Below are 13,573 nucleotides of genomic sequence, written 5' to 3'. Positions count from 1 at the left end.
ATTATTAGTAGCCTAAATGGCTGCCAAGCTATCCCATTGCATTCTTTGCTCCGCCCTTTAGGGACTGCCGTACACAAAAGTCACCGCTTCCTTTACTTTTGTTGTTTTCCAGAAGATTGACGTGTGAGTGAACTGCCTATGGTGTGCCAAAATGAAAACCTCCACACTAGACCTGACCCAAAGGACCCAAATCCCTCCTGCAAATCCAATGGCTTCATTAATATGAAACCCATCAAAGCCCAATTGGTTGATTCTTCTCAAAGCTGTCGGCCCACTAATCCTTACTTCAGAAAGGACCAGCAATTTGATATCATATTTCTTCACCAAGTCTTTTATCAAAAAAGATAAACCGCTTTTATTTTCCCCCCTGACGTTCCAATAACAGGTATTCATCATAAAAAACAAAATTGGGGGAAGTAAAACAATGAGGCCCAACCTACAGGCCAGGGGGCCCAATTGGCCACTAAGGCTATTTTCCTCCTGTATCTTGTCCAAGTGTAAGTTCTCTTGTATGCCACGACGAAGCAAAACCAACTCATTGTGAGTTTTCTTGGCGTTCGTACCCTGACCTTCGTTCGTACCATCTACATTCGCAACCCGACACTCCTTTTTGGACCCAGCGGCTGACACCACTGTCACCGCTCTCGTTGTCGTCTTCTGCATAGGGGGTTGACTTGGGGAAAGCCTTCCCTTCTGCAAATTCCCCAGGTTAGGCCCTTTTTGCTTATCAGTCGATTGTTTGCCTTTCCGGTGATTCGGTTTGTACAAGGTTGAAATGCCTTTGTCAGCTCTCCCAGGAGCTTGTGTAAGGTTTGAGGTCTTGTCCAGAGGGTTGCTTTTTTCCTTCTGACCCGCTACCAGTATCACTGGTTTGGAAATTGTTGCCCCCTGAGCCACCAAAGAATGTTTGGCCTGGTGTGACCCTAGAAAGGTATCTTCTGGTTATGCTTCGTCCAAGTTCACTGGAGCGATTTTTGTTCTGGCACTGTTGGCCTTCACCTGCAGCATCTTATTCCTTCTCCCCTTTACTGGGCGTTTCACGACCATCCATGCCCCAAAGGCACCTTTCTTCCCTTCGTCCTCCCTGTTGGTGGTATCCCTGTTCATAGCAAGAGAAGTTGTGGTACTCGAAGTTACTTCCGGTTCCCCTTGCTGTTGAGGTTGTGTCTCAGGAACGTTTAAGTTGTTCACCAACTTATAATCTAAGCCCCCATTACATGCTTCTTTTCTATGGCCATATCTCCCACAGGAAAAGCAAATTAAGTGCAAACCTTCGTAACCGACATTGAGGATTACCTCCTCATCATGAATATGGTCCCACATCCTGAACTTAGAGATAAAACTCTTTCTGAGATCAGCCTCGACACAGATCCTTGCAAATCTCGCTTTTTATGTGTTGTCTCCTACGTTACTGTCATCCCTTCTGAAGGACGCCTTATCCATCTTCAAAGTTTTTCCAAAAAGGTTACCTATTCACCACAGATGATTCATTGTGTAAAATTCTGCTGGTAGACCTGGAATTCTTAACCAAATGGCTAACTTCTTTACCTCTTCGTTGTAAGGATCAAAAAACGGTCGCCACTGTTGCACAACCATGTAATGGTCTGCCACTATCCACGACCCATCATGTAGGATGTGAAGATAGTCTTCTTCATTACTGAATTTCAAAGGAGCAAAACCATTGTCCATCTCGACCTGTTTACTTGTTCCCATGAGGTTCCAGAGCCTCAGCAGCCTGGGCATTAAGAACTTTGGAGGTATTTTTTCCCCCATTAGCTTTATAATTAAAGCTTTGTTCCACTGCTCACAATCAATCTTGTGTTGTTTTCTAGAGAAATTGTATGTTGGGCAGAGGGGGTCGTCCACACCAGCTCCAGTGAGGTCCTGCAGGTCTTCATCATTCTCTTCTGTACCTTGTTCAGGAGCCATTGCTCATTCTTCCTCTGAGGCATAGTCGTCCCCGTTCAGGAAAAGAACTTTGTCTCTGTAAGAGACTATTTTCCTACCCTCCGCTTTGGCAGGCTCAACCTGCTCCCGACTGAGAGGATTCTTCTCCTGCATGGCAACCAAATTGTCACCTTCCTTAGCACTGGCTTCTACATCCCCTTTGTCACCGTTCCTCATACCTTCTTTCACTCGCGGGTCCTTGTCCTTAACCATTTCTTCCAAACCATGTCCTACTGGAATATAGTCAGAGCCATATTTCAGATGCATGAAGACTCTCCCAACTTTCTTGACTCTCAGCCTGTTTTTTTTTCCTTTTGTTTCCACACAACTTATCCCTAAGCAGGTGAGACTAAGAGCTTGAAGTTCAGGTCCTTTTGGCCACATGGAGGAGTAAAAATCATCTCTGAATTACTCCCTCAAATAATCCCTTATTTGAGTCCATGAGCTCAACTCATTTTCTTTATTTCCCAATAAACTTCTCCTAGGCAAACATACCAAAATGGAATAACATTCAAACATATAAATCAGAGTTGAACTAAAGAAATTAAACATTCATTTCAGAAAAGAAATCAACACTAGTCATTGTGGTTGGGGTCTAAGTCACCCAACCCTTCAAAGGTTTAGCTCATACCCATAAGGATTGAGGTACAAAAATAGAAAATGAAATGAAAATTACATAGAAAATAAAGTGCAGAAAGCTTAAAATACAGCACGAGTCCTATTCACAGGAATAGCCTCGGTACTGTACTGACATATTCTAATCCAAAACAAAGTAACATCTATTACAGTACCAGAAACGTAAAAATAAAACTAAAGAAAAATGGAGAAGAAGAAGCTTTACAGCAGAAGGTCCCTTGCTCCTTTTATATCAGCTCCTCTGCATGCAATAGCTCCGAAAACCCTTGGATCATCTTCCACGTGGCTTCTTTCACACGATGAGATCAATCAACGCATGTGCACCTTTCCACTCCACGCTCGCTTCACACCATCAACCCGTAACTGCCTCAGATTCGTAAAATAAAAAGAGATTCTTCTTTATGTGTAGCTAGTTTGATTTGTGGGTTTGGTGGTCTGATTGGGAGGTTCAAATGGTGAGGGGCTAGGGTTCGACTACTTGGAAGTTGGTTTTCCAAAATGTGCAACCTGTCTTGGCTTTCTTTCTTACACTATTTTCCCTTTCTTGTTGTTTATTTGGGTCTTTTTTGGTTTGCATTGTAAAATTCAGCCCACTTTCTTTTTTTCCTTTTTTTCTTTCTTTCTTTCTTCTTTGCTTTGAGTAGTCTTAATATGTGGGCCTGAAACATTTAAATCAACAACAATTCAGCTCAATGTAATTGGGGTATCTATTAACACAAAGAATATTCTTTTTTTACATTTTCATATAAGAAACCATATGTTTTAAGTCATATTTCATGGGCTTATCAAGTATGATACATTTCTTAATTTATTTTGTTGGTACATAATTTGCCAATTTATTTGAACTTTTATGCTTGATGTTTCAAATGCAAACGATAGATTAGTTTGTTTTTTTTCCCTACTAAAAAACAAACCTCAAAGACAAGAAAATTGGAATAGGTTCTGTTATTGTTTTTAATCTAGATACACGTTGAAATCCTCAGGAAGATATAGATAATTATATACTTTTTATAATTCATTTACGTATGGATGAAGGAACAGGCTGTGCGTTTTCAACAACCAAGTAGTTCATGGTCCACAAAATATTGCTTTCAGATTGAATTGCCTTACTCAATTGTTTTTTTTCCCCTATTTTGAAATTGGAACTGTCATACTTCTTCGACTCCAACTTTATAAAATTAATATAAATGAATAAGGCTATAAGATTTGTCCCACGTGGATTACATTATTATAATGTATCAAAGTATCTCACGGCTCCAAATTTCAACTACTCCCTACCCATCTCACTCTTTTTCTTTCTTAATTGTTTGTAATAATTGACAAATTCCAACCCTTTATTGAAGTTCTGCAAATTGTCGGTCTTACTTTTCTATTTCCTTTTTTTCTTGGTAAATACTTTTCCATTTCCTTAGCCCATAAACAAAATAAGGTTAATTTTTATTTTTGACTTAGGACCCCAATACCGTTACCCTGTCACACAGTTTTATGTGTTGATTACCTTTCAAATTATTTCGTGGAAGATGCATGCAACTTGTTGTCCATCTTTGTCCTTGGGACGTTCCTTTTTGAAAAATCAAACTACCTTTTCTACTATAAATTCCACAAGACCACAACCAAATGGTTCAAACTTAGAACTTTAAAAGTGCACATGGATACAAGTGGGAAGGAAAATGATTTTATGGGTTTGGTCTGCTATGACAATAAGTCAAAGTCAACCCCATCTTTTGCTTTGCTTATTCACTTCCCTTTGCTAAATTGATAGCAGTGTATAAGTTTGAGAATTGAATCTAGATGTTAGAGCAAATGGGTTGTTGATAATCAAGGAAAAAACTTTTATTTTTTGGTTGAAAGAAGAATAGCCTTGTAAGATGGCCCAAGCTATAGTGACCTTCATAGTGCAGAGTCTTGGTGATTTGCTCATTCAAGAAGCAGTGTTCTTAAATGGGGTGGAAGACAAAGTGCAGCAGCTGCGAACTGAATTGAGGAGGATGCAGTCTTACTTGCAAGATGCAGATAGAAGGCAAGACGAGGATGAAAGCCTCCGCAATTGGATTTCAGAAATCAGGGAAGCTGCTTATGATTCTGATGATGCAATTGAGACATATGCACTCAAAGGAGCATCAAGAAGAAACTTGAGTGGTATGCTGAACCTCATCAAAAGGTATGCTTTAAAGTTCATAGAAACCCATCAATTGGGATCTCAGGTTGATGATATCATAGCTAGGATATCTAGCCTCACAAGGTCTTTGCAAACTTATGGCATAAGACCTGAAAGAGGGGAAGCCTCAAATTCCATGCATGGGAGGCAGAGAGCTTTGAGGAGATCTTACTCTCATGTTATTGAAGAGGACATAATTGGTGTGGAGAATGATGTAAATGTTATGGAGTCATGTTTGGTCAACCCCAATAAAGGTTACAAAGTAGTTGCCATTTGTGGGATGGGGGGTATAGGGAAAACAACATTAGCAAAAAAGGTATACCATAGTACTAATGTCAGGCACCATTTTGAAAGCTTGGCTTGGGCTTATATATCACAGCATTGCCAAGCAAGGGATGTGTGGGAAGGAATTCTGTTTAAGCTTATAGCTCCTTCCAAAGAGCTAAGAGAGGAACTTGTCAATATGAGAGATGAGGAACTTGCAAGGATGCTTTACCAAGTTCTAGTGGAGAAGAGATGCTTAGTAGTCCTTGATGATATTTGGAGTGCAGATACCTGGAACAATCTCAGTCCTGCTTTCCCAAGTGGGAGATCATTATCAGTAGTTGATAGCAAAATATTGCTAACTACTCGAAACACTGATGTTGCGTTACATATGGATCCTACTTGTTATCTTCATAAACCAAGATGTTTAAATGAAGATGACAGCTGGGAGTTGTTCCAAAAGAAGGCGTTTCCAAAAAATGATGATCCAGGTATATAGATTTACGTTACCCTATTCCTAAAATGCACTCTCAATGTTATTCACATTTCATTTGTTTACCATGTTGATTAACTTGCTAATTTCAATATTCTATAGCTTCAAAGTTGACTTTCTTTTTAGTAATTGAGGGAGGGTGCAGCTAGGGAAGGGGTTCTTAGATCAAAATACCCCAATTTAATTGTTTCAAGTAGTGTTAGTTCATAGAAGTCAGCATAAAAGAGATACAACAAATTAGTTAAAGATTCCAGTTCTTGTTCTCGTTTTTTCAAGAAGAAAGAAATAGATGTCAAACCCTGTTTATGACCTCTAGAAATTTTCTCTGAATGTTGCAGTGTGTGGCAGCAACATACCATTTTTTCTTTCTCTCAAAGAATTTATTGAAAAGAAGTTTCTGTATAATGATATTGAATAATTTACATGAGTGAATATTTATACAAGAAAGAATCGCTAAGAATGACTAAGCGATGACTAATCAATCCTAATCACAATCAATTCTAATCAATCACAATCAATCCTAATCAATCATAATCAATCCTAATTAATAGGAAATAAAAACGGAAACATGTTTGGATTCTGATTTTCTACACTCCCCCTCAAGTTGGGAGGTAAATATTGATCATTCCCAACTTGCCAATCAAGTCTTCGAATGCTGGACGGTGTAGGCCCTTGGTAAGGATATCTCCCGTTTGTTCTTTGGTTGGAACATATATCAAACGCACACTTCTATCATCTAATTTTTCTTTGATGAAGTGACGATCAACTTCCACGTGCTTTGTTCGATCATGATGCACAGGATTTTGAGCAATGCTAACAGCTGCCTTGTTGTCACAATATAGTTTTATTGGTAGGGAATATGAAATCTTCAACTCTTGAAACCAGATTCCTTCACAAACTCTATGAGATAAAGCTCGAAATTCTGCTTCAACACTACTTCTTGCAACCACTATTTGCTTTTTGCTTCTCCAAGTAACAAGATTTCCCCACACATAGGTGCAATAGCCTGAGGTAGATCTCCTGTCTACTGATGAGCCTGCCCAATCTGCATCAGTGTAGATTTCAATTGTCCTTTTATACCCTTTTTTAAAGAATAATCCTCTTCCTGGAGTATTCTTGAGGTATCTAAGCACCCTATAGACTGCACTAAGATGCTTCTCCTTGGGTGAGTGCATGAATTGACTAATCATACTCACCGCAAAGGCAACGTCAGGACGCGTATGAGATAAGTAGATTAGTTTACCAACCAATCGCTGATATTGTTCTTTATCCACCTCATTCCCATCTTCAATACCCAACTTGGTATTAGGTTCCACAGGTGTCTCATCAGGTTTACACCCTAACATTCCTGTTTCCAACAAAAGATCTAGAACATATTTCTTTTGTGTTAGAGTGATACCTGTTTTGCTCCTAGTAACTTCCATACCAAGGAAATATTTGAGAGTGCCAAGGTCTTTGAGTTCAAATTGAGCTGCTAGAAATTTCTTCAAGGTGTTCAATTCTTCAATATCATCACCTGTAAGAATTATATCATCTACGTATACAATAAGAATAGCAATTTTACCATCCTTAGAGTGTTTGTGGAAGAGAGTATGATCAATCTGTGCTTGAATGAAGCCTCTTCTTTTGACTGCTTGTGTGAATTTGTCGAACCATTCTCTGGGAGACTGTTTCAATCCATATAGAGACTTTTTTAGTTTACACACTGATCCATTTCCCTTTTCAAAACCAGGTGGAGGATCCATATAGACTTCTTCATGTAAGTCACCATTTAGGAATGCATTCTTCACATCTAATTGTTGCAGAGGCCAATCTAGATTGGCAGCAAGAGATAAGAGAACTCGGATGGTATTGACTTTAGCAACCGGAGCAAAAGTCTCCTGATAATCTATCCCATGAGTCTGAGTGAGACCCTTTGCAACCAATCTTGCCTTGTATCTGTTGATGCTATTATCTGCATTGAATTTTATTGTAAACACCCATTTGCATCCTACTGCCTGTTTTCCTTTGGGTAGGGTCACTATCTCCCAAGTTCCATTTCTTTCTAAAGCATTCATTTCTTCAAAGACAGCATCCCTCCATTTTTTATCATTGAGAGCCTCATGTATATTTCTCGGTATCTTTGTACCATCCAACATAGTATTGAAAGCACGAAACCCTGGGGACAACTTTCCATATGAAATATGATTAGAAATAGGATAGTAGTACAATATCAAGTACCTTTTCTGAGAGCAATGGGCAAGTGTAGATCATTTTCACCATGACACTCAAGTATTGGGGTGCTGGAACTAGAACATGGTTCAGAATCCTGACAGTGTAGAGGCTCTGGGTTATTCACACTTTGAGGAGGCTTTCGCTGCTATAAACTTGTCCCCATTTTGAGGAGGCTCCTGATGGTGAGGATCCTGTAGCTCCCCCTGTTTCCAAAAGTAGAGGTAATACCGTGGCATCAGTAGGTTCCCATGACTGATCTTCATCTACTCCTATCTCCCCCTGAAGAGAAGTCGAGGGGAAGAAAGGGTCATTCTCAGAAAAAAGTGACATCCATAAAGACAAAGACCTTAAGAAGAGAGGGTGAATAACATTTATAGCCACTTTGAGTAGGAGAATAACCAATAAAGACACACTGGAGAGACTTAGGATCAAGCTTAGACCGTTGATGGGATGGAATATGGACAAATACAACGCAACCAAATAACTTGAGAGGTAAGGAGGAGACACCTCGGAAGGAAGGGAAGATACGAACAAGACTAGAAAGAGGAGACTGAAATTTCAGAATGCGAGATGGCATTCGATTTATCAGATACGAGGCAGTGAGAACTGCCTCTCCCCAAAGATATTTAGGAACAATCGTGGTAAACATAAGAGCCCAAGCAACTTCAAGGAGATGTCGGTTTTTTCTTTCCGCAACTCCGTTTTGTTGGGGTGTTTCAGGACACGAGCTTTGGTGAAGGATGCCATGTTAGGAAAGATATTCTCCAAGAATAGAGTTAAAGTACTCTTTGCCATTATTTGTACGAAGAATTTGTATAGCAACTTGGAATTGGGTTTGAACCATGGCATGAAATTTTTTAAACATGGATGCAGCATCGGACTTATCCTTTAGAAAATACACCCAACAGACTCGAGAATGGTCATCAATGAAGGTAATGAACCATCGAGTACCTGAAATATTTTTAACACGGGCTGGACCCCATATGTCACTATGAATTAAGGAAAATGGGGAAGAGTCATGGTGAACTTTAGAAGAATAATGAGCACGAGTATGCTTGGCAAGTCGACAAATATCACAAGAAAACAAACTTGGACTTTTATTAATAAATAAGTTTGGCAACAACTTCTGAAGATAAAAAAAATTTGGATGGCCTAGCCTACGATGCCACAGCATAACATCATTACATGAATCAATAGGAAACATAGAGTTTTTTTCTACGAAAACAGCTTCATGAGTCACATCCTCCTCAAAGTAGTAAAGTCCACCATCCTCTCCGAGTCCTGTTCCTGAAAAACACAACCATGTGGAAAGAATTTAGCAAAGCAATGCAACTCAGAGGTGAGCTTGCTAATGGAAATGAGATTACAAGTCAGAGAAGGAGCATAAAGAACTGATGTCAAAGTAATCAGCTCAGAAAGTTTAATGGTTCCGTGTCCCGCAATCTGGGAAAAACTGCCATCGACGATCTTGACCCGAGAAGGTTCAGAATATGGAGTGTATGAACAAAACAAGCCAAGATTACCTGTCATATGATCAGAGGCTCCAGAATCAAGGATCCAATGATTTTGACTATCAACATGGAAAGCTGTACCTTGTTGGACCACATGACTAGTGGCCTTAGGAGGTTGAGTCAAAAGTCTCTGAAGTTGTTCAAACTGAGTCTTGCTAAGAAAGACACCATCAGAGTCAGAGGATGCATGAGGCTCATCAACCTTGTCATCAGTAGAGACCTGATATGCACGACCTTTATTTTGTCCTTTGGGCTTCCAATTTGCAGGTTTCCCGTGGAAGTGTTTTGAGGAAGCCATGAATAGAAAGAGAAGGGTTGACCGTTGATGAAAAATCAAGTTTTGTAAATTTTTGATCTGACCTCTGGAACAGGAAGGGGAGAAGCCGGCGAGAAGGTCTGTGCAAGTCGCGGCGGAAAAAAAAACGTTGGGAAGGCGGCGCGTGGAGCTCACGCGCCGGAGACTGGCCGCACGTGTGACGGCGCGTGCGGCGGTTGACAGCGATGGGTCCAGCGGCGGATGACTCGTCGGATCCTTCTGAGTCGAATGGTCACCTCACTTTCTTGATCGGAGGTCAGTAGACTAGGTTTCTGTGTTGGACAGATTCAAGGAGGTGTTTAGGAGGTGTTTGACGGTGATGGAAGTGTTTGGATGGTTATTTCAGATTTGAATGAGGGTAGGAACGAACCCGCTCTGATACCATATTGAAAAGAAGTTTCTGTATATTGATCTTGAATAATTTACATGAGTGAGTATTTATACAAGAAAGAATCGCTAAGAATGACTAAGCGATGACTAATTAATCCTAATCACAATCAATTCTAATCAATCACAATCAATCCTAATCAATCATAATCAATTCTAATTAATAGGAAATAAAAACGGAAACATGTTTGGATTCTGATTTTCTACATAATTATATAAATAGAAGGTTGTTTCCCCAACTGAATTTTAGAATTTGACTTACTTTCCCGCATATGAACTTCAGAATTTCGTTTGTTTCCTATTTATGCCTTGGCTTTTACGTGTTCTTCATTTTCCACAAGCCAATGAATTGTTTAATTCTCTCCTGTGAAGTTTCTTTGCCTTGCTTTAAACAATGTCATATATGGTTATATGCAAGCATGCATGACTATGGTACTTGTCCAATGAAATTATATTTGTCACCTTTGAGTGGTTTAGTACCGATGGAACCCAAAATTTAAACTCTTTATTGCTGTCAAACAATGGAGGCAGAGCCTCTTACAAACACCAATAGACACTAAAATAGCAACATAACACAAAGATTAATCAGACACTAAAAAACCCCTCTTAAGCTCACCCGTAGAACCAACACAACTAGGCTCTAAGAGATCCTCAGGTCCCCAATATTCACTGAATACATGCATATCCTACTCCACCCATTCCCCCTCCTTTTATCCTATCCTCTTAAGAATATTCTAAATAAATTCCAAAGAATAAAATATTGGATTTGCATGTGGAAATGAAACCACACCCTCTTCCAAAATATGGAGGATGTTTTACAGTTTTTCTAAGTTTGAATTCTTCAATTTCAAGTTTCCATTATGATTTCTGTTTGATTTGCACAGGCTTCGAAATTACAGTAGAGATGGAGAAGTTGGGAAGGGAAATGGTTGGAAGATGTGCAGGTTTACCATTGGCCATCATTGTTCTTGGAGGACTATTAGCAACAAAGCCTACATTCTATGAATGGGACACTGTGCGTCAGAACATCAACTCATACTTGAGGAGAGCAAAAGGCCATGAACAACTATTGGGAGTATCTGAGGTGCTAGCTTTGAGCTATTACGAATTGCCATACCAATTGAAGCCATGTTTTCTACACTTAGCCCATTTCCCAGAAAATTTAGAGATACCAACAAAGAAATTAATAAGAATATGGGTGGCAGAAGGTATTATATCATTGGCTCAGAACGAAGGAGAATGTGAGGAAGCTCTAGAGGATGTGGCACAACGTTACTTGACTGAACTGGTGGAAAGGTGTATGATTCAGGTGGTGGAAAAGAGTTCAACAGGAAGAATTAGAACTTTTCAAATGCACAACCTCATGAGGGACCTTTGCGTATCTAAGGCATATCAAGAAAACTTTCTTGAGGTGATTAATTCCTGGAATGTAGATGAATCTACGGCCTCAAGAGCAAGGCATGTTTGTAAAGTTCGCAGGATTGCCTTATATCTGGATCAAGATATTGATAGGTTCTTCCCTTCACACTTGAAAAGCCACCGCTATCTTAGGTCTCTACTTTGCTACCAAGAAAAGATAGCTAGGCTAAGTGAATGGGGTTTGATGAAGCTGGTTTTCAACAAATGCAGGTTACTTCGAGTCTTGAACTTGGAAGGAATACAGGGTCAGAGAGGAAAGTTGCCAAAAGAAATTGGCTACTTGATCCACCTAAGGTTTCTGAGTCTAAGAAATACAAAAATTGATGAGCTGCCCTTATCAATAGGCAATTTGAGGTGCTTGCAGACCCTGGATCTTCTAACAGGGAATTCAACAGTACAAATACCAAATGTAATAGGGAACATGGACAAATTGAGACATTTATATCTACCAGAGTCTTGTGGAGATAGCACTGAAAAATGGAACCTAGCCAATCTGACAAACTTGCAGACCTTGGTTAACTTCCCTGCAGAGAAGTGTGATGTAAGAGATCTTATGAAATTAACCAATTTAAGAAAATTGGTGATAGATGATCCTAAATTTGGAGATATCTTCAAGTCTCATGATGTGACATTTAGCCACCTTGAGTCATTGTTTTTTGTTAGTTCTGAGAATATGTCAATTGTCCTAGTTGTAGCAGGCTGTCCCAATCTTTACAAGCTGCACATAGAAGGGCCTATAATGAATTTTCCTGAACCCCACCAAATTTCTTCCAAGCTAGCCAAGCTAAAGTTGCAGGGTTCTGGACTTCTTATAGATCCAATGACAACATTAGAGAAGCTTCCAAATTTAAGGTTGCTTGAGTTACAACTGGATTCATTCATGGGAAAGCAACTAGTTTGTTCCAGCAAAGGTTTCCCTCAGCTTAAGTCTCTGCTTATCTGTGACTTGACCAATCTTGAAGAGTTGAAGTTGGCTAAAGGAGCCATGCCTAGTCTTAGCAAACTTGAGATTGCAAGTTGCACTAATCTTGAAATGGTTCCAGATGGGCTCAGGTTTGTCACCACTCTTCAGGATTTGGAGATCAGATCAATGTTTGCAGCATTCAGAAGTAAACTTGAAAAAAGAGGAGAGGATCATTACAAAGTTCAACATGTGCCAACCGTGGTATTTAGTTATTGTGACTATTAGGTTGTAATGGCAAGTTTGTGGATCTTTGGTGGATAGGCTCATACTAGAAATAAAAGTAAGCCCAATTTTTATTTTAGTTTTTAAGATACTGGTATTATTCCTTTGGTCTTTTAAAAACACATTGACATTAGTTTAATCACCCAATCATAGTAAGTGATACAATCACAGTAAGTGATATCAATTTGATCTCCAAAAAAGGTCGACTTCAATTAAGCCCAATAACAAATCTCTAGTATAGAAAATGATAATAAATTAGTCTCCCTAATCATTCAAATTCGACATGAATTTATCTTTTCATCGTTAAAAAATATCAATTTGGTCTCTCAATCTCGAAGCTCGTACACAGAAGATGATTTTGATTTTATTTTACATAATTTGAAAATTAAATTAATGTTAAAATTATTTGAAGAAAAAAAAAACACTTTTACGACCTTTAATTGATTAATAAGGACTATAAAGAAGTTCAAATGATAAAATAAAGACACTACATAATTAATATTTCAATTTTCACTGTCTAAATATTTATCCAACACTTGTGCCTTCCTTTTTTTTTTTTATAAACACTGATATCCTCCACAAGAGGCAATCTTGTTCGGGGTGGATTCAAGATTAAGGCTTTAAACTCATTCCAAAGATAGTATTAGAAGAATCGAACATATACTCTTATCTCTATCTGCTTAACTCTATATGTCAACCGAGCTATTATCATTTGGTTCCATTTATAATCCTTCGAATACGAAAGAATGTAGGACTCTAGGACATTGAAGAATCTAGTATACTATGGGAGTAGGTACAACGGACCTATAGCAGCACGCAACATCAGTTGCTATTATACTGGAGAGAGAAAAAAAATAAATTTTGTATTTCATATGATATATTATCGATAATACATAATATAAATACATCGGCGCATTCAATGATTGATGCGCCTGTAGTACAGAAGATGCGCTCCTAAGACGCTCATACTACGAAAGTACAAAAAGATAGAATAGATGCTTATGCAGTATGTTGTTGATGGGGTCATTGTTGTCAAAAATGT

The 13,573-nt window shown here is 38.9% G+C and overlaps 1 protein-coding gene across 1 annotated transcript; it reads left to right on the top strand.

Moving 5' to 3' along the window:
- The first annotated feature begins 4,451 nt into the window (after window positions 1-4,451).
- Window positions 4,452-12,534, top strand: LOC133313792 (putative disease resistance protein At1g50180). Its single transcript, XM_061515202.1, has 2 exons — window positions 4,452-5,496; window positions 10,811-12,534. The coding sequence occupies exons 1-2, from the start codon at window positions 4,452-4,454 to the stop codon at window positions 12,532-12,534; spliced, it is 2,769 nt and encodes a 922-aa protein (XP_061371186.1).
- The last annotated feature ends 1,039 nt before the right edge of the window (window positions 12,535-13,573 follow it).

This window comes from Gastrolobium bilobum, unplaced genomic scaffold, assembly GCF_033153095.1.
Source record: "Gastrolobium bilobum isolate Gb01-03AN ecotype WA unplaced genomic scaffold, APGP_CSIRO_Gbil_v1 utg14103, whole genome shotgun sequence".
Taxonomy (NCBI): domain Eukaryota; kingdom Viridiplantae; phylum Streptophyta; class Magnoliopsida; order Fabales; family Fabaceae; genus Gastrolobium; species Gastrolobium bilobum.
This window is presented reverse-complemented; position numbering and strand designations above follow the sequence as displayed.